The following is a 19482-nucleotide window of genomic DNA, read 5'->3' on the forward strand; positions in this document are numbered from 1 at the left end:
GAACAAGGTCTTGCCTGCCTCTTGTGAGAAGTACAGGTATCTTCAAGTTGAAGAGAAAACAAATTGAGGCCTTGTTTAGTGGTTTGGCTCCCAACTTAGATTTACTTATTTATTTTCATGGGAGACTTTTCTTTTTTATTTCTAAAAGGCATCATCAGTTATTTTTGTTATCATAATATACAACTTTCTCTTTTGTGGACCCCTAAGTCTCATTCATATCTTTCATGTCTTTTCAATAGAATTCACTTGCAAACATTTTGGGAGGCATTTCTTTAACTTTTTATTTTATATTGGAAAGTAGTTGATTAACAACGTTGTGATAGTGATAGTTTCAGGTGTACAGCAAAGTGATTCAGTTATACGTATACATGTATCTATTCTTTTTCAAATTCTTTTCCCATTTAGGTTGTTGCATGATATTGAGGATAGTTCCCTGTGTTATACAGTAAGTCCTTGTTGGTTATCCATTTTAAATATAGCAGTGTGTACGTGTCAATCCCAAACTCCCTAACTGCCCCTCTTGCCCACCCTTCCCCCCTGGTAACTATAAGTTCGTTCTCTAAGTCTGTGAGTCTCTTTCTGTTTTCTCAAAAAGTTCATTTGTTTTTAGATTCCGCGTATAAGTGATATCATACAATGTTTCTCTTTCTCTGTCTGACTTACTTCACTCAGTATGACAATCTCTAGGTCTGTCCACGTTGCTGCAAATGGCATTATTTCATTCTTTTTAATGGATGAATAATATCCCATTGTATGTATGTACCACCTCTTCTCTATCCATTCCTCTGTCGATGGACATTTAGGTTGCCTCCATATCTTGGCTATTGTAAACAGTGCTGCAATGAACATTGGAGTGCATGTATCCTTTTGGACCATGTTTTTCTCCAGATATATGCCCAGGAGTGGTATTGCAAGATCAAATGGTAGCTCTATTTTTAGTTTTTTAAGGAGCCTCCATACTGTTCTCCATAGTGGCTGTACCAATTTATATTCCCACCAACAGTGTAGGAGGTTTCCCTTTTCTCTATATCCTCTCCAGCATTTGTTGTCTGTAGTCGTTTTTTTTTTTTTTTGCGGTATGTGGGCCTCCCACCGCTGCAGCCTCTCCCGCTGCGGAGCACAGGCTCCAGACGCGCAGGCTCAGCGGCCATGGCTCACGGGCCCAGCCGCTCCGCGGCATGTGGGATCTTCCCGGACCAGGGCACGAACCCGTGTCCCCTGCATCGGCAGGCGGACTCTCAACCACTGCGCCACCAGGGAAGCCTTGTTTGTAGTCTTTTTGATGATAGCCATTTTGACTGGTGTGAGGTGATATCTCAGTGTAGTTTTTATTTGCATTTCTCTAATAATTAGTGATGTTGAACATCTTTTCATGTGCCTTTTGGCCATCTATATGTCTTCTTTGGAGAAAAGTCTATTTAGGTCTTCTGCACATTTTTTGACTGTGTTATTTGTTTTGATGATATAAGCTGCATGAGCTGTTTGTAAATTTTGGAGACTAATCCCTTGTTGAGCACATCATTTGCAAATATTTTCTCCCAATCTGTGGGTTGTCCTTTTGTTTTGTTTATGGTTTCCTTTGCTGTGCAAAAACGTTTGAGTTTAATTAGGTCCTATTTGTTTATTTTTGTTTTTATTTCTATTACTCTGGGAGATGGATCGAAAAAAAATATTGTTGTGATTTATGTCAGAGAGTGTTCTGCCTGTGTTTTCCTCTAAGAGTTTTATAGTGTCCGGTCTCGCATTTGGGTCTTTAATCCATTTTGAGCTTATTTTTGTGTATGGTGTTAAAGAATGTTCTAATTTCATTTTTTTACATATAGCTGTCCAGTTTTCCCAGCACCATTTGTTGAAGAGACTGTCTTTCCAGCATTGTATAGTCTTGCCTCCTTTGTTGTAGATTAATTGACCATAGGTGAGTGGATTTATTTCTGGGCTTTCTATTGATCCATTGATCTATATTTCTATTTTTGTGTTCCATTGATCTTCACTCTGTTCCATTGATCTATATTTCTGTTCCATTGATCTATATTTCTATTTTTGTGCCAGTTCCATTGATCTATATTTCTATTTTTGTGCCAGTACTGTACTGTTTTGATGACTATAGCTTTGCAGTATAGTCTGAAGCCAGGAAGCCTGATTTCTCCAGCTCCATTTTTCTTTCTCAAGATTGCTTTGGCTATTCCGGGTGTTTTGTGTCTCCGTACAAATTTTAAGATTTTTTGTTCTAGTTCTGTGAAAAATGCTATTGGTAATTTGATAGGGATTGCATTGAATCGGTAGATTGCCTTGAGTAGTATAGTCATTTTCACAGTATTGATTCTTCTAATCCAAGAACATGGTATATCTTTCCATCTGTTTGTGTCATCTTTGATTTCTTTCATCAGCATCTTATAGTTTTCAGAGTACAGGTCTTTTGCCTCCTTAGGTAGACTTATATCTAGGTATTTTATTCTTTTTGATGCAATGGTAAATGGGATTGTTTCCTTAATTTCTCTTTCTGGTCTTTTGTTGTTAGTGTATAGAAATGCAAGAGATTTCTGTGTATTAATTTTATAATCTGCAACTTTACCAAATTCGTTGATGAGCTCTAGTATTTTTCTGGTGACATCTTTAGGATTTTCTATGTATAGTATCATGTCATCTGCAAACAGTGACAGTTTAACTTCTTCTTTTGCAATTTGGATTCCTTTTATTTCTTTTTCTTCTCTGATTGCCGTGGCTAGCACTTCCAAAACTGTTGAATAAAAGTGGCGAGAGTGGACATCACTGTCTTATTCCTGATATTAGAGGAAACGCCTTCAGCTTTTCACCATTGAGTATGATGTTAGCTGTAGGTTTTTCGTATATGGCCATTATTATGTTGAGATATGTTCCCTCTATGCCCACTTTGTGAAGAGTTTTTATCATAAATGGGTGCTGAATTTTGTCAAAAGCTTTTTCTGAATCTATTGAAATGATCATATGGTTTTTATTCTTCAGTTTGTTGATGTGGAGTATCATATTGACTGATTTGTGTATACTGAAAAATCCTTGCATCCTTGGGATAAATCCCACTTGATCATGGTGTATGATCCTTTTAATGTGTTGTTGGATTCTGTTTGCTAGTATTTTGTTGAGGATTTTTGCGTCTTATGTTCATCAGTGATATCTTTGTCTGTTTTGTGGTATCTTTGTCTGGTTTTGGTATCAGGGTGATGGTAGACTCATAGAATGAGTTTGGGAGCTCTCCTTCCTCTGAAATTTTTTGGAAGAGTTTCAGAAAGATAGGTGTTAGCTCTTCTCTAAATGTTTGGTAGAACTTCTGAAGCCATCAGGCCTCGACTTTTGTTTGTTGGGAGTTTTTAAATCACAATTTCAACTTCAGTGCTTGTAATTGGCCTGTTCATATTTTCTGTTTCTTCCTGGTTCAGTCTTGGGATAATGTACCTTTCTAAGAATTTGTCAATTTCTTCCAGGTTGTCCATTTATTGGTATACAGTTGTTTGTAGTAGTTTCTTATGATCCTTTGTATTTCTGTGGTGTCACTTGTTAACTTTTCCTTTTCCATTTCTAATTTTATTGATTTGAGTCCCCTCGCTTTTTTCTTGATGAGTCTGGCTAAAGGTTTATCAATTTTGTTCATCTTTTCAAAGTACCAGCTTTTAATTTCATTGATCTTTGCTATTGTTCTCTTCATTTTTATTTCATTTATTTCTGCTCTGATCTTTATGATTTCTTTCCTTCTACGAACTTAGGTTTTGTTTGTTCTTCTTTCTCTAGTTCCTTTAGATGTAAGTTTAGGTTGTTTATCTGGGATTTTTCTTGTTTCTTGAGGTAAGATTGTATTGCTATAAACTTCCCTCTTAGTACTGCAGGATTGGTTGGAGCATTTAATTCATTTACATTTAAAAAAAATTTTATTTAGTTTTGGCTGTGTTGGGTCTTCATTGTTGTGTGTGGGCTTTCTCTGTTTGCGGTGAGTGGGGGCTACTCTTTTTGTGGTGCGCGGGCTTCTCATTGCAGTGGCTTCTCTTGTTGCGGAGCATGGGCTGTGGCCTTGCGGGCTTCAGTAGTTGCAGCACATGGGCTCAGTAGTTGTGGCACACAGGCCCTAGAGCGAACGGGCTTCAGTAGTTGTGGTGCACAAACTCAGTAGTTGTGGCTCGTGGGCTGTAGAGCGCAGGCTCAGTAGTTGTGGTGCATGGGATTAGTTGCTCTGCGGCATGTGGGATCTTCCCAGACCAGGGCTTGAACCCACATCCCCTTCATTGGCAGGTGGATTCTTAACCACTGTGCCACCAGGGAAGCCCCTTAATTCATTTACATTTAAGGTAATTATTGATATGTATGTTCCTATTGCCATTTTCTTAATTGTTTTAGGTTTGTTTTGTAAGTCTTTTTCTTCTCTTCCTCTTTTGTTCTCTTCTTTTGTGGTTTGATGACCATCTTTAGTGTTGTGTTTGGGTTGCTTTTTCTTTTGTGTGTGTCTATCTATTGTAGTTTTTGGGCTTGCTGTTCCCATGAGGTTTTGATATAGCAGTCTATATGTGTACAAGGTTATTTTAAGTTTCTGGTCTCTGCCCCGACTAGAGGAGTTCCTTTAGCATTTGTTGCAAAGCTGGTCTGGTGGTGCTGAATTCTCTTGGCTAATGGCGGCCTCCAGGAGGGTTCACACCAATGAGTACTTCCCAGAACTGCTGCTGCCAGTGTCTTTGTCCCCACAGTGAGCCACAGCTGTCCCCTGCCTCTGCAAGAGACCCTCCAATACTAGTAGGTAGTCTGGCCCAGTCTCTTATGGGGTCACTGCTTTTTCCCCTGGGTCCTGGTGAGCAGAAGACTTTGTGTGTGCCCTCCAAGAGTGGAGTTTCTATTTCCCCCATTCCTGTGGAAGTCCTGCAATCAAATCCCGCTGGCCTTCAAAGCTGGTCTTTCTGTGGACTCCTCCTCCTATTGCTGGACCCCCAGGCTGGGAAGCCCAACGCAGGGCTCAGAACCTTCACTCAGTGGGAGAACGTCTGTGGTATAATTGCTTTTCAGTCTGTGGGTTGCCCATCCAGTGGGTATGGGATTTGATTCTATTGCGATTGCACCCCTCCTACCATCTCACTGTGGCCTCTACTTTGTCTTTGGATGTAGGGTATCCTTTCTGTAGGTTCCAGTGTTTTTCCATCGATGGTTGCTCAGCCATTGTGATTCCAGTGCTCTTGCAAGAAGGGGTGAATGCATGTCCCTTTACTCTGCTATCTTTGAGATCCCAAATTAGATTTAAAGGGAGAGGTAGAGACCTGAAGTCAATGTGACTCTTAACCTGTGGACAAGAATAGCCCCACATGGTTGTGAATCTCTGATCTCTTTGTTAGATGCCACTCAAAAGATCAACATGCAGACATAGTAGTGACATGACAAAGACCTTTCTTTAATTAAAAACTTTTATCAATGATTGCATTGAAGGCATGCTTATCAGTTTTTAAAATCACATGACTCTGGGCTCAGTAGTAAATATCCTCAAGATTTAACCATCTACCACTCTTCTGGAATGACTTCAGGATCCATGATGAAGATACTCCAGCCTTGTAATTCCTTGACCATCCCCACTGCAATGATTTTTCCCCCTCTGTGCCACTTCACTAAGGGCACGTACTGAGGCCACATCCTGCATCTTATTCCACAGAATTCCCCTACCCCTGAAATCCTGAACTCTGAAACTCCACTCGGTGCTCAAAGCCCCAATTTCCACACTCCTCCATTCCCATGAAACTTATTTTCAATCGCATCAAGTTCTCTTCTCCTTACTCTTCTCCATCTTCTCAGTTTATCAGCTTTCATTTAGTTTCTTCTGCCAGGTGCAGATTCCACGATCAATCCCTTCAAATACACTCTCATCACCATCCTCACTTCCTTTGCCTTAGCGATCTCTGCCTCTCCTCTGACCAGTTCTGGTCCTACATTAGCTTATTTCTGGTTTCCTCCACTCAGGGCCCAGGCCTGCTGAGCACTTCTAGAGGAAACACAGAACCTTGCGGGTTGATTCAATTACAAAATTACGATTTCCAGCCCCAGCTGAGTCCTTGGTGCTGCCAGGAAATCTTTAGCTCTTTCCAGCTTCCCACAGCGTCCCTTTCCTGAAGCCTGCGTCACTCTCCCTGTCCCTTTCACTCTCAACAGTTAGACCTGCCTACTTTGTAATGGATAGAGGGGCAATTGGATTTGAGCTCCTTCAGCTGCCGTCTTCCCCACCTCCCCGTCTCCCCACAGAGGTACCTATTCCTGCCTCTCATCATCATCAGGGGAAGTGGCCCTCTTCCCTCCTCATTCATGCTCCTCCCCTTGTATCTGTTTCTGCTTCACTAACCCCTCATCTCAGCCTGCAAATGTCCTCTCATCCTAAAAAACCCTCATTCCTTCCCACCTTCCTCTCCAGCAAATACCCTCTCTCCTCCTCTCACCATTTCTGTTTTCCTCCTTCCTGAGGTCTTCTCAGTTCACTGCCATCTGACTTTTCACCCCACCGTGCATGCTATCAGTTCTCAAAAAGGTCACCAAAGCCTCTTAAATGTAAATGAAATGGGTTTTCCAGTCCTCAGCCTGACTTTTCTATAGCATTTGACCTTCTTGACCACCCGTCCTAACATTCTCTGGTCCTGGATTCCCACATAACACTTTCTCTTGATTCTTCTTCTGTCTCTCTGATTGCATGTTCTAAAATAATTTTTTTTGCTGCTCACTTCACTGCCCCTTTGATGTTGATATACCCCAGCCTCTGACTTGAGCATTCCCTCCTTTTCTCTCATTGTATGCTTTCTTTGCTATAGTAGAGATAATACATTCTTTAGAGTAAGATGGGGTGGGTTCAGATTTCATTTTCACCACTTGTCAGCACTGTGATCTTGAGCAAGGTTTTCCACATGAAAAATGGGGCTAATAAAATCGATTTTAATGACTGGATATGATGATTAAAGGAGATAATGCATACAAAGAGCTTCATTCAGTGGCTGACACGGATGGGCACTCAGTGCATTTTCATTCTCTTCTTTCCCTCAGTGCCCTCTCTCTCCACTCCCTTTCTTGCCAAATAACTTCTTATGGTTCACCTTACTTTTGTGGGTGTTGTAGATCCCAGGTTTTGGAGTCAGCTCTGGGTTGAGATCCTTGTTCTGCCACTTACCTGTCCTGTGACCCTGGGCTTGTTGTTGCTCTGAACTGTGGTTTCCACATCTGTAATATGGTAATAGTAGTTCCACATCTCTAATCAATGTGAAGAGGGGGATAAATATTTATATATTTGACCCTTGAACAACATGGGGGTTAGGGGCGCCAGCCCGCTGCATAGTGGGAAAACTGTGTATAACTTATAGTCAGGCCTTTATACCCATGGTTGCTTCACATCTGTGGTTCTGCATCAACCAACTGCAGATCATGTAGTACCACAGTATTTACTACTGAAAAAATCTGTGTATAAGTGGACCCACGCAGTTCAAAGTCATGTTGTTCAAGGGTCAACTCTATATACACACAGACACACACACACACACACACTATATATATATATATATATATATATATATATATGTATGTATGAAAAGATGTGGTGAAGTGCCTAGCACAGTACCTGGCATGTAGTAAGTGTTCAGTAGATGGTGTTATTATCCCGTTTGCACCTATGGTTATGTCTGTCACACAGAGATACTCTCAAATATCTCTCTCCCACCCCACACCCATCTCTTGTGCTCTAGACCTGTATTTTCCCAACTGGCTGTGGAACATCTCTACCCTGATGGTTTGCAAACGGCTCAGACTCTTGTTCAAAACTGAACTGTTTGCTTTTCCCCAATGCTTGCTCTTCATGTATTCTCTGTCTCGGTTAAAGCATCACCATCCATTCAGGTGTGACTTTTTGGACTCTCTCTTTTTGTCACTGCCTACCTCCTGTCAGTCATCTCTGACTTATTTCTGCTATTTGTTCCTTTCTAACTGTACTGCTTCAGTTTAGTCTCTTATCTTTTCTCACTTGTATTATTGCCTGAATGCTCCTCTTTCTGTCCCATATTCTACTCTGTGTCCAGAGTGACCTTCTTAAGATACGAGTCTCACAGTTTCACTTTCCTGTTCCAAAACTTCATGCTTTCCTGTTGAAGTTTAAGCCTTAAATTTAAGTGCTGGTAGGTCTTGTGCTGACCTGTTTGTCCATCATCGTTGCCCGCCACTGACAGCTCTTGTCTACACACTAATTTGTTTACTAGCTATTCCTCCAAGATACCATATGCCTTCAGGCTCTGCCTTTTTTTTTTTATTATTATTACCTCTCACTAGGATACCCTTCTACTCTTCTCCAGTTGGCGAACATCCTTAAAGGACCAGCCAAATGTCTTCTTTCCTCTTGATCTTTCCCTGATAACCTCATCCTTCCATCCTGTTGCTCCTGTGCATAGATAACGTTTTTTAACACTTCTCCATTGTTGCAGTAATCATTTTGTATTATAGTTATTTACATGCCTGTAATTGCTGGGCTTGGACAATGCCTGGCAGATAGTAGGGACTCAAAAAATGTTGGTTGATTTGAATAAATGAATGCATAGAATGACAGGGTAGTCTAGAAGGATCTTGTGAGGTGGAATCTAACAAGTTAAAATTTATTAAAGGTAAATATGAATCAAGAAAACCAGTTATGGGCTTCCCTGGTGGCGCAGTGGTTGAGAGTCCGCCTGCCGATGCAGGGGACACGGGTTCGTGCCCCGGTCCGGGAAGATCCCACATGCCGCGGAGCAGCTGGGCTCATGAGCCATGGCCGCTGAGCCTGCGCGTCCGGAGCCTGTGCTCTGCAACGGGAGAGGCCACAGCAGTGAGAGGCCCGCGTACCGCAAAAAAAAAAAAAGAAAACCAGTTATTACAAGAATGAAGATGCAAGAGATTGGTTTAACAGCAGAATGTGTTAAAAATTAGGGGTTTTGCTTGACAGCTCAGTGCAAGTCAGCAATTTGAGGTGGTAACAAATAAAAACAAGAAAGAAAGAAAAGAATATGAAATATCTTAAATGAGGAATCTGAATGTCTGAGTTTATACACAGAGTATTGTGTTTGGCTCTACGTATCATGATTTTATTGGGATTTAGACCAGAATAACAATAATTATTGAAACTATTTTGTTTTTAATGTTTTTTGATAAAAATTACCAAAATAGAGTGAGAAACCACTAGCTAACGTTATCAAGGAAAAAGGGAGAAAACAATGACAATGAAGGAATTCCCTGGCGGTCCAGTGGTTAGAACTCTGCACTTCCATTGCAGGGGACACGGGTTTGATGCCTGGTCAGGGAACCAAGATCCCACAAGCTGCATGGTGTGGCCAAAAAAAAAAAAGAAAAATAGAAAAGAAAAGAAGAAAAGAGAGAAATGACAATGAAAAAGAAGCCATTGAAATAGATAAAAAATTATAGAAGATTTTGTTGGCCTTTATGCAAATACATTTGAAAAGCTCAAGGAAATGGATAATTCCCTGAGGAAATACAGATTACCAAAATTGATAGAGGTAGAAAGTTTAAACAGACCAATTTCTGTTGAAGAAAACAAGAAACTTATTGTGAAACTGCTTCTTAAAAAAAGCAGTAGGCCCAGATTATTTCACAGGGAAATTCTACCAAACCTTCAAATATCAGATAGTTTCAGTGCTCTATATATTATTTTAAAGGATTGAAAATGAAGGGAAGTTTCCCACTTCTTTTTATGAAGCAAGTATAATATTGATATCTATACATGATAAAATTGTTACAAAAAAGAAGACAATTATTCATATTATTTATGAATATCCATAAAAAAGTACAAAATATATACTACTAATATAATACTAATAAATATTTTCTTAGCAAACAGAATCCAACACTACATTAAACATATAATTCACTGTAATTCAGTAGGATTAATTCCAAGAATGCAAGATAGGTTCATTATTTGGAAATCCATTACTGTCATATACCATATTAATAGATCTCAAGAAAAATAATCATAATCATAGTCATAATCATAATCTTCTCCATAAATGCTAATAAAATGTTTGTCAAAATTCAACATCCATTCCTCATAAAAATACTCAAGATAGTAGGACTTGAGGGATACTTTCTTAACACGATTTTGTACATGTATATATATACACATACATACCTATTTATATATGTATTTTATATATACATATATTTATATATGTGAGTATATGTGTGTGTATATATATACATGTATACATATATATACACGTATATATCTACACACAGGTATAAATTAATATATTTTCATTTTAGTCCTAAAACCAGTAATATTAATTGGGGAACATTACAAGTTTTTTTCTAAAGCAGAAACAAGGAAAGAATGGCTACTATCTTCACTTCTATTTAACCAGATGTAGCCAATACAATTAGACTAAAGAAATTAATTAGAGGCACACGGATTAATAAAGTAAACCTGGAAAGCCGCAGAGAATTAATGACAGAATAACACAAACAAATAAAAGGTGAGGTAACAGGATGTAAAATTAACATACTGAAATCACTAGCTTTCATATACACAAATAATAACCAGTTAGGGGGCATAATGGTAGGAAAAAACCTCATTTAAAATAGCAACAAAGAAGAGTAAATGCTCAGAAATGAGTTTAACAAGAAATGTGCAAACTTTCAAGCACTCCTAAAAGACACAATTAACTAGAAAGATCCTCTGTTCTTGAATAGGCTGGATGATTCAACATCACAAACATGTCAGTTCTCCCTAAGTTAATTTTTAAATTTAATACAATCTTAATAAAAATTCCAGTTTTTAAAGGAAGTTAGACAAATGAATACTAAAGTTCATGTGGAAAAATAAATATGCAAGAATAGTCAAGAAAACACTAAAAAAGAAAATTCTCAGTGAGGGGTGGGGACTAGCCCTGTCAGATGTTAAAGTATACTATAAAGACTCTATAATTAAAACATTGTGATATTGATGCATGAATGGACAAATAGACAAGTGATACAGAATAAAAAGCCCAGAAATGGACCCAAGAACTTATGGAAATTGAGTTTATAAACTCAATAAAATTGCGGGAGAAGGCAGATTAAACATCCTCTCATATCAAAAATGATAAAATTATAAAGATGTCATCTCAAATCACTGCATAAAGAGGGCCTTAAAAAAAAACACCTTTATTTCCTGCAGTTAAAAAAAAATTGTGGTAAAAAACACAACTCAACCATATTTAAATGTACAGGTTAGTGTTGTGAAACAGATCTTCAGAACTTTTTCATCTTGATAAACTGAAACTCTATACCCATTAAACAATAGCTCTCCATTTCCCCCTCCCCTGAGCCCCTGGTAACCACCATTCTACTTTCTGTTTCTGTGAATTTGACTACTTTAGATATCTCATGTAAGTGCTATCATATAGTATTTGTCTTTTGTGACTGGCTTATTTCATTTAGATGGTGTCCTTAAGGTTTATCCATGTTATAGCATGTGACAGAATTTCTTTCCTTTTTAAGGCTGTATAATATTCCGTTGTATGTTAAATTTTGTTTATCCCATTTTTCAGCTGATGGACGCTTGGGTTGTTTCCACCTTTTGGTTACTGTAAATAATGCTGCTGTAAGATGGGTGTACAAATAGCTCTTTGAATCCCTGCTTTCAAGACCGTAGCCTTTTAAGACAAGCCTTTAAGAGAAGACCAAGCCTTTTAGTTGTTATTCATGCTGAAGACATTAAGCATTCAATCTGTCAAGCATAAGAGAGAAAAGACTAAATAATATTAAACCCTTTTAAAAGCAAAGCACAAACTTTTCCTTACAGTTTTGATGTTCCATCATTTAGATACATCATTTCTATAGTGTAATTATATGGACGAAAATGATTATCCAGTAAGGGTAGTCATGGGTAGTCATCTTACTTGCTTACTTTAGCATAGTTCTGATAAATTTGAAAAAATTTTAAATAAATAGAAAATGTAATATGTATAAGATATGAAGATAACTATCTCTAAAAGTTTTGGAATCCATTTTAATTTGAGAAATGTCAAGCATTCCATATGATGATATCTTGGCTATAGGTTAAAGACAGAATTATCTTAGGCATCACCAGCTTAGGGTTTTTCTTTAGCCCTCTGATGTGTGAGCTTTTTGAGAAGGGGTAAGGGTCAAGAGAATGTAAGTTGCTCTTTCATTGTTGTACTCCAGGATATACTCAAAAGCTCTCAACCCTTAATTTCAAGTTCTTTGACTGAGCAGGTTCTGCTGGGAAGCCATCCCATTTCCTTATTTCTGTATTTGAAATCTCTCATTTTGACCCCATGTTTATCTTCCTAATATTTATTTTTCTATTTTTGCTCCTGTTTAAAGGTACAATCACTGGTTTGATGGAATGGCTTTACTTCACCAGTTCAAGGTGGAGAAGGGCACAGTGACATACAGGAGCAAGTTTCTACAGAGTGATACATATAAGGCCAACAGTGTTCATGATCGAATTGTGATCTCAGAATTTGGCACATTGGCTCTCCCCGATCCATGCAAGAATGTTTTTGAACGTTTCCTGTCAAAATTTGAACCGCCTGGTAAGCAGCCTTTAATATGCTCAGAATTTGCAGGGGATAGTGATGATTCTTTAAATTATTATGATATATGTCAAGCTATATAAATACGAATATTGAAATATATATTTTTTTGATATGAGAGGATGTTTAAACTGCTTTCTCCCTTGAGAAAGCTGTGGTGTTTAAATAACTCTGGGGTTTGATTTCAGCAATTACTGACAACACCAATGTCAACTATGTGCAGTACAAGGGTGATTACTACATTAGTACGGAAACCAACTTCATGAACAAAGTGGACATTGAAACCCTGGAAAAAACAGAAAAGGTAAAATATAGGTTAAAAACGAATATAATAAACCCTAAAATTTTTCTCCATTCCAAATACTTTGTAGAGTAGCTAATATCTGAAGAAAAAATTGGATCCTTAAACAAAACCAAAGTTACCCACTGATTCACATCATTGTGTACCCCCTGTCCTGGTTAGAAGGGCCTGTGGGGTTGGGGTTTTCCTTAAAGATAGTTCTAGACTTCTTCTTCCTTAGTCCTAATGTCTGAAGGCTAGGGCGAAGGAGAAATAGAGTAGTACAGACTTATTTTTTTAAATATTTTTTTAACATATTTATTGGAGTATAATTTTTTTACAATGTTGTTTTAGTTTCTGCTGTATAACACAGTGAATCAGCTATATGCATACGTATATATATCCCCATATCCCCTCCCTCTTGCATCTCCCTCCCACCCTCCCTATCCCACCCCTCTAGGTGGTTGCAAAGCACCAAGCTGATCTCCCTGTGCTATGCAGCTGCTTCCCACTAGCTATCTATTTTACATTTGGTAGTGTATATATATCCATGCCACTCTCTCACTTCGTCCCAGCTTATCCTTCCCCCTCCCCGTGTCCTCAAGTCCATTCTCTACATCTGTGTCTTTATTCCTGTCCTGCCTCTAGGTTCATCAGAACCTTTTTTTTTTTTAGATTCCTTATATATGTGTTAGCATACGGTATTTGTTTTTCTCTTTCTGACTTACTTCACTCTGTATGACAGACTCTATGTCCATCTACCTCGCCAGAAATAACTCAGTTTCGTTTCTTTTTATGGCTGAGTAATATTCCATTGTATATATGTGCCACATCTTCTTTATCCATTCATCTCTTGATCCATTAGATTGCTATCATATGACCCAGCAATCCCACTACTGGACATATACCCTGAGAAAACCATAATTCAAAAAGAGTTGTGTGCCACAATGTTTATTGCAGCACTATTTACAATAGCCAGACTTATTTTTGCCAATTCATTTTCTGCCTAGCTACAGGTAGAACTGGACTGGAGATTATCTAGACCCATACTGCCTTCACATTACACATTAATTAAAGATAAAATAAAACTTTGGGCCAGAATTTTAATTTTAATTCTTATTCTTTTGACCTTTCCTGTGATCTTGTGATCTTGGGCAAAATAAAAAATTCGTACTGGATAATCATTTTTGTCCATTTTTTGTTGTTGGTGGTGGTAGAGTTTTTGTTTGGTTTTGTTGTTCTTTGGTCTTAGTTTCTTTTTCTTTAGTAGGAAAAATAATTTTGATTTCTCAGAGGTGAGACATTAGGGCTTAAACTGTAGTTTTTATATCTTATTTTAAAAATATTTGACACATCCCTACTGTCTATGTGTCTAAATAGAGATCTTCCCATGTAACATTTAAGTCTCTGTATGGTCTTAAATTTGCAGGTAGACTGGAGCAAATTTATTGCTGTGAATGGAGCAACTGCACATCCTCATTATGACAAAGATGGAACAGCATACAACATGGGGAACTCCTATGGGCAACATGGTAAAGTTGGGATGGGGGTCTTTTAAAAAATAATTGGGAGTTAACTATCTTCCCACAGTTCCATTATGGCCAAGATGTTAACATATATGAAACTTCATTTGAAAGGTTCAGAAAGAAATCTCCAAAGTAGCATTACTGAACTTAAAATATATAATTTATAATTAAGTTCTGTTGTCTTTTTGCACATATGCTTGGAAGCTGATTTTCTATGTGATCTTTTCAGCATGACTCACATTTTTATGTTCCATTATGCTTTTTGGCTCACAAGCATTGTAGGGATGAGTAATGTATTTCTCAAACTTGAATTATTGGGAAGTACCATATTGTAAGTATAAGAAATTTAGAATGCTACAGCAAAGAGATATAGAGAAGGTATACTGTATATTACATAGGAAGGAATTTATTATTACCATGGGAGTAAAACACTACAAAGTAAGTTAAGGTTAAAGTTTGGTTGCATTCACAACCACTTACATCACATCTCTTTCCTGGTCATCCATATGCTGCCTATTATTCTGTTCCAGAAGGTTCTAATGGCTAATAACTAGCATTTATTGAGTGCCTAGTATGTGCTGGTGTTAACCGTATTTTCCATATATTTTCTCATTTAATCTTTATGAAAGTCTCTGAGAAAGGTACTATTATTTTTTTTTTTTTAAATTGAAGTATAGTTGATTTACAATGTTGTGTTAGTTTCTGGTATACAGCAAAGTGATTCAGTTACATATATAGGTATATATATATTCTTTTCCATTATGGTTTATTACAAGACATCGAACATAGTTCCCTGTGTTATACAGTACAACCTTGTTGTTTATTTTACATATATTTTATATATAGTAGTTTGTATCTGCTAATCCCAAACTCCTAATTTATTCCCCACCCCTTTCCCCTTTGGCAACCATAAGTTTGTTCATTTGTTTTAGATTCCACATATAAATGATATTGTATATTTGTCTATCTCTGTCTGTCTTACTTCACTTAGTATGATAATCTGTATGTCTATCCATGGCATTACGAAAGGCTGTTACTACCCCCATTTTATAGACAAGGGCAGTGAACCTTGAGAAGATTTAAGATGCTTGCTTAGGCAGGCTTCGGGTGTCTAGTCTGAGTAACACACAAAAACTTGCTACTGGTCACTCCATTAGATCATCTTAATTATTCATCACTGACTACAGAGGATTCTCTCAGGGCATGCACATTCATTATCCTGTACCCAAGTACACATCTCTCTCTGTTTGAAAAGGAATGTGTAAGTGTAAGCATTAGAAGTTTCTGACTATCTTAGCTGTCATTCTGTCATCTATAACCTACGAATCTTTTTTTTTTTTTTTTTTTTGCGGTACGCGGGCTTCTCACTGTTGTGGCCTCTCCCGTTGCGGAGCACAGGCTCGGGATGCACAGGCTCAGTGGCCATGGCTCACGGGCCCAGCTGCTCCGTGGCATGTGGGATCTTCCTGGACCGGGGCACGAACCCGTATCCCTTGCATCGGCAGGTGGACTCTCAACCACTGCGCCACTAGGGAAGCCCTACTACGAATCTTTTGTATGGGTTAACTTTTGAATAGGTTAATATATACCTTTGGTAAGTAATTGACTTTGTGGGTTGTTCATCTCTACCTCTCCATATTTACATGTATGAGTGTATATGAAAATGAATACTGCAGGTTTGCTTTTTACCAGCTCAAGAAGAGATAGGGTACCCTGGAAACTTCATCACTCAGCCCTCTCTCTTCTTTGTTACCTGACCTCGGGTTGGGATGTATTCTTCAAAGCTGTTATAGGAGACAGCAAACATCTTTTTAGGTAAAATCTTTCAGCAAATGGGCAAACTGACTCAGCAGTATTTTGTCCATGCATCTTTTTTGATCATAAAAAATTTATTTCTTAATAAATTAACTCTAATACCCAAGTAGATAACTTTGTAACTAGTTCATAATATGAGAAATACTGTTTAACCATTCTTAATTATTTTTCTAAAATAAATAGTCATTAGATCAGTGATTCTCAGCCTTTAGAGCACCTAAAAACCATCTGGAATGCTTCCTAGCAATGTAGATCACTGGGCTTCATCTTCAGAGATTCTGGTACACGAGACCTGAAAAGGGGTTAAGAATCTGCATTGTAACTACACTTTCACTCCTTATCTTGGTACATTTTAACAAGATCTCCAGGTGATTTTGGTGCAAGTGGCCCATGAATCTTTGAGAAACCTTGCCACCAATCATCAGAGGCTGTGCTTGTTATTTTGCCTCAATTTGATGTTTATACAAAGTCCTGAAGAATCTCCCAGAGTTAGGCTCACAGTATTGGGAAGGTCATTCCTCTAGGCATTCAGTTCTCTGCTGGGTGTTTCCTGGGTGACTGTCTGCTTTGCTCATGCCTTCAAGACTTGAAGTTAGGACAGTTCATTAACTAGCAGTGTTCAAATTTAGTGAATTGAGTAATTGTCACTTAATCCAATTGCTGAGACAGAAATTTTTTCTCTTGATCTTCTAATCTCAACTAAAACTGGATTTACTTCTTTCTTACTTGATTATTTGGTTCAGTGATGAATTTTTAAACTGGAACGCAAATGTACATGTAGCTGCAGGGAGCTGTACTAGATAGTATGCATTTGGGGGAAATTTAGTGATTTTCTTTGTAAATAAAGTGCTTGCTAATAATTTCTACCTTTCTAGGTATTTTAAAAAGACTTTTTAAAATTAAAAAAAAAATCCTCTAAACATTAATCCAGCTAGTTTTAAGTACTAATTTAAAATACATAAACAGTTAGATAGTAGTATGGTACTCTTGGAACTCTAGAGTTTGTCTTTCATTTCTTTTATAACTCATCACTGTATAAAGCATGGTGTTTTATTTATAATTGGTTCTCAAAACATATAATGTCCTAACCTAGACCTCCTCATCAGTTAGTTGCTTACTCAGTGTTTTTACTAAGATGTCTGATAGATGTTACAAAATTAATTTTTTTAAAACCAAACTCTTGATCTTTCCCCCTAAACTTTCTCTGCTTAAAATGTTCCCTATGTCAGTTGATGGCAACTCTGTCCTTCCACTTGCTTAAGATGATAACTTTGGAATCATTTTTTATACCTCTCTCACATCCACATCTAATGGGTCAAAAAGTAATTTCAATAATGCCTTCAAAATATATCAAAAATCCAACTACCTCGTATCACCTCCATTGCCGCCACTCTGGTTTAGGCCACCATTCTTTCTCATTTGAATTATTGTAGTAGCTTCTTAACTAGTCTCCTTACTTCTCCCCTTGCCCCACTTCAGTTTATTCTTAGCATATCAGCCAATTATCCTTTTAACCCACCCCACCTCATCTAGAATTTTCTCTTTGCTTACTATGGATAGGGCCACGCTGGCCTCATTGCTCTTATTTGAACACTCCAAACTTATTCTTGGCTGAGAATCTTTGCATCTGATCTTCTCTCCACCTGAAATGTGTTTCTCCCAGATATCCTCAAGGCTCTCTTCCTCACTTCTTTCAGGTCTTTACTCAAATGTCACCTTCTTAGTGAAACCTTCCCAGACCACCATAATTAAAATTGCAAACAGTAGCCCCCATCCTTATACACTCACTTCTAATCCCCATTCCCTGGTTTATTTCTCAATATAGTTCTTCTCATCATCTGATACATTATATTTTTACTTATTGTATGATTTTTTTTAGAATTTGAGCTTTATAAATGAAGAGCCTTTTGTCTATTTTGTACACTGGTGTATACAAGTGTTTAGGATATGGTACTTAGGACTCTTACGAGAATGCCTAGAACATAGTTGACACTCAGTAAGTAGTTGCTGATAATGAGTAGGGAACTGTATGGTTATCTTGTTCCAAAGGAAGCTTAGTGATTGTGAAGTTCTATAAGTTACCTAAGTTCTTCAGGACCTACATTGGCACTTCTAACACTAGGAAGATAATTCAATATGACCTCAATATTTGTTCATTCATTGAGTGATTTAACAAACATATATTGTTAGTTAATCTGTCAGTAGTTATTTATAGTGTACCTACTAAATGCCAAGTCATTGTTTGGTACTGAAGATGCAAAGATGTATCAGACACAATTCCTGCTCCAGAAGAGCTCAGTCTACTAGGAAACAGATAAATAAGCAGAAAATTATAGTACAATGAGATAAGTACTATGATAGTATAGGATATAATTAAAGCATAAAGGAGGGACACCAAATGCCTTTGGGTGGGGAAGAGTCAGGAAAGGCTACTTGAGGAGTGGGTAACTTGAGGAAGTAGTAATAGTCAGATGAATGATTGCATGAATGAATGTTGATGAGACAGGATGACATGGGACCCAAAGTGACCCCAGGGATCTAGAACACTGAAAGGAAGGAGTTGGACATGGGTACAAATGGAGATTGTAGTTTATGGAGCTGGGGAGTGGGAAGAAGGACAAATAGAATTTGAGGATATTCCTGGCTGCTACCTTATCGTTTCCTATGAAGATGGGATTGAGTTCATCTTCAGAGAGCTAGAGGGGAACCATTTGTGGACATTAAAATACAATAGCTGGAGGCAAGAATATACAGTGGAGAAAAGACAGCCACTTTAGTAAGTGGTGCTGGGAAAACTGGACAGGTACATGTAAAAATATGAAATTAGAACACTCCCTAACACCATACACAAAAATAAACTCAAAATGGATTAAAGACCTAAATGTAAGGCCAGACACTATCAAACTCTTAGAGGAAAACATAGGCAGAACACTCTATGACATAAATCACAGCAAGATCCTTTTTGACCCACCTCCTAGAGAAATGGAAATAAAAACAAAAATAAACAAATGGGACCTAATGAAACTTCAAAGTTTTTGCACAGCAAAGGAAACCATAAACAAGACCAAAAGACAACCCTCTGAATGGGAGAAAATATTTGCAAATGAAGCAACTGACAAAGGATTAATCTCCAAAATTTACAAGCAGCTCATGCAGCTCAATAACAAAAAAACAAACAACCCAATCCAAACATTGGCAGAAGACCTAAACAGACATTTCTCCAAAGAAGATATACAGATTGACAACAAACACATGAAAGAATGCTCAACATCATTAATCATTAGAGAAATGCAAATCAAAACTACAGTGAGATATC

General features: G+C 37.8%; 1 protein-coding gene across 8 annotated transcripts in view; it reads left to right on the forward strand.

Annotated features, from left to right (window-relative positions):
* Positions 1-19482, forward strand: part of BCO2 (beta-carotene oxygenase 2) — a 61142-nt gene that overhangs the window by 17706 nt on the left and 23954 nt on the right. For all 8 annotated transcript variants that reach the window (XR_013829360.1, XM_079928939.1, XM_079928934.1 and 5 more), the window contains 3 exons: positions 12334-12545; positions 12734-12849; positions 14255-14357. Coding sequence is in view for 7 of the 8 variants with exons in the window: in XM_079928939.1 (XP_079785065.1) it covers positions 12334-12545; positions 12734-12849; positions 14255-14357 (431 nt within the window). In the remaining variant the exon portion in view is untranslated. The remainder of the gene's footprint in view (positions 1-12333; positions 12546-12733; positions 12850-14254; positions 14358-19482) is intronic.

Source organism: Stenella coeruleoalba, assembly GCF_951394435.1.
Source record: "Stenella coeruleoalba genome assembly, chromosome: 8".
NCBI classification, from domain to species: domain Eukaryota; kingdom Metazoa; phylum Chordata; class Mammalia; order Artiodactyla; family Delphinidae; genus Stenella; species Stenella coeruleoalba.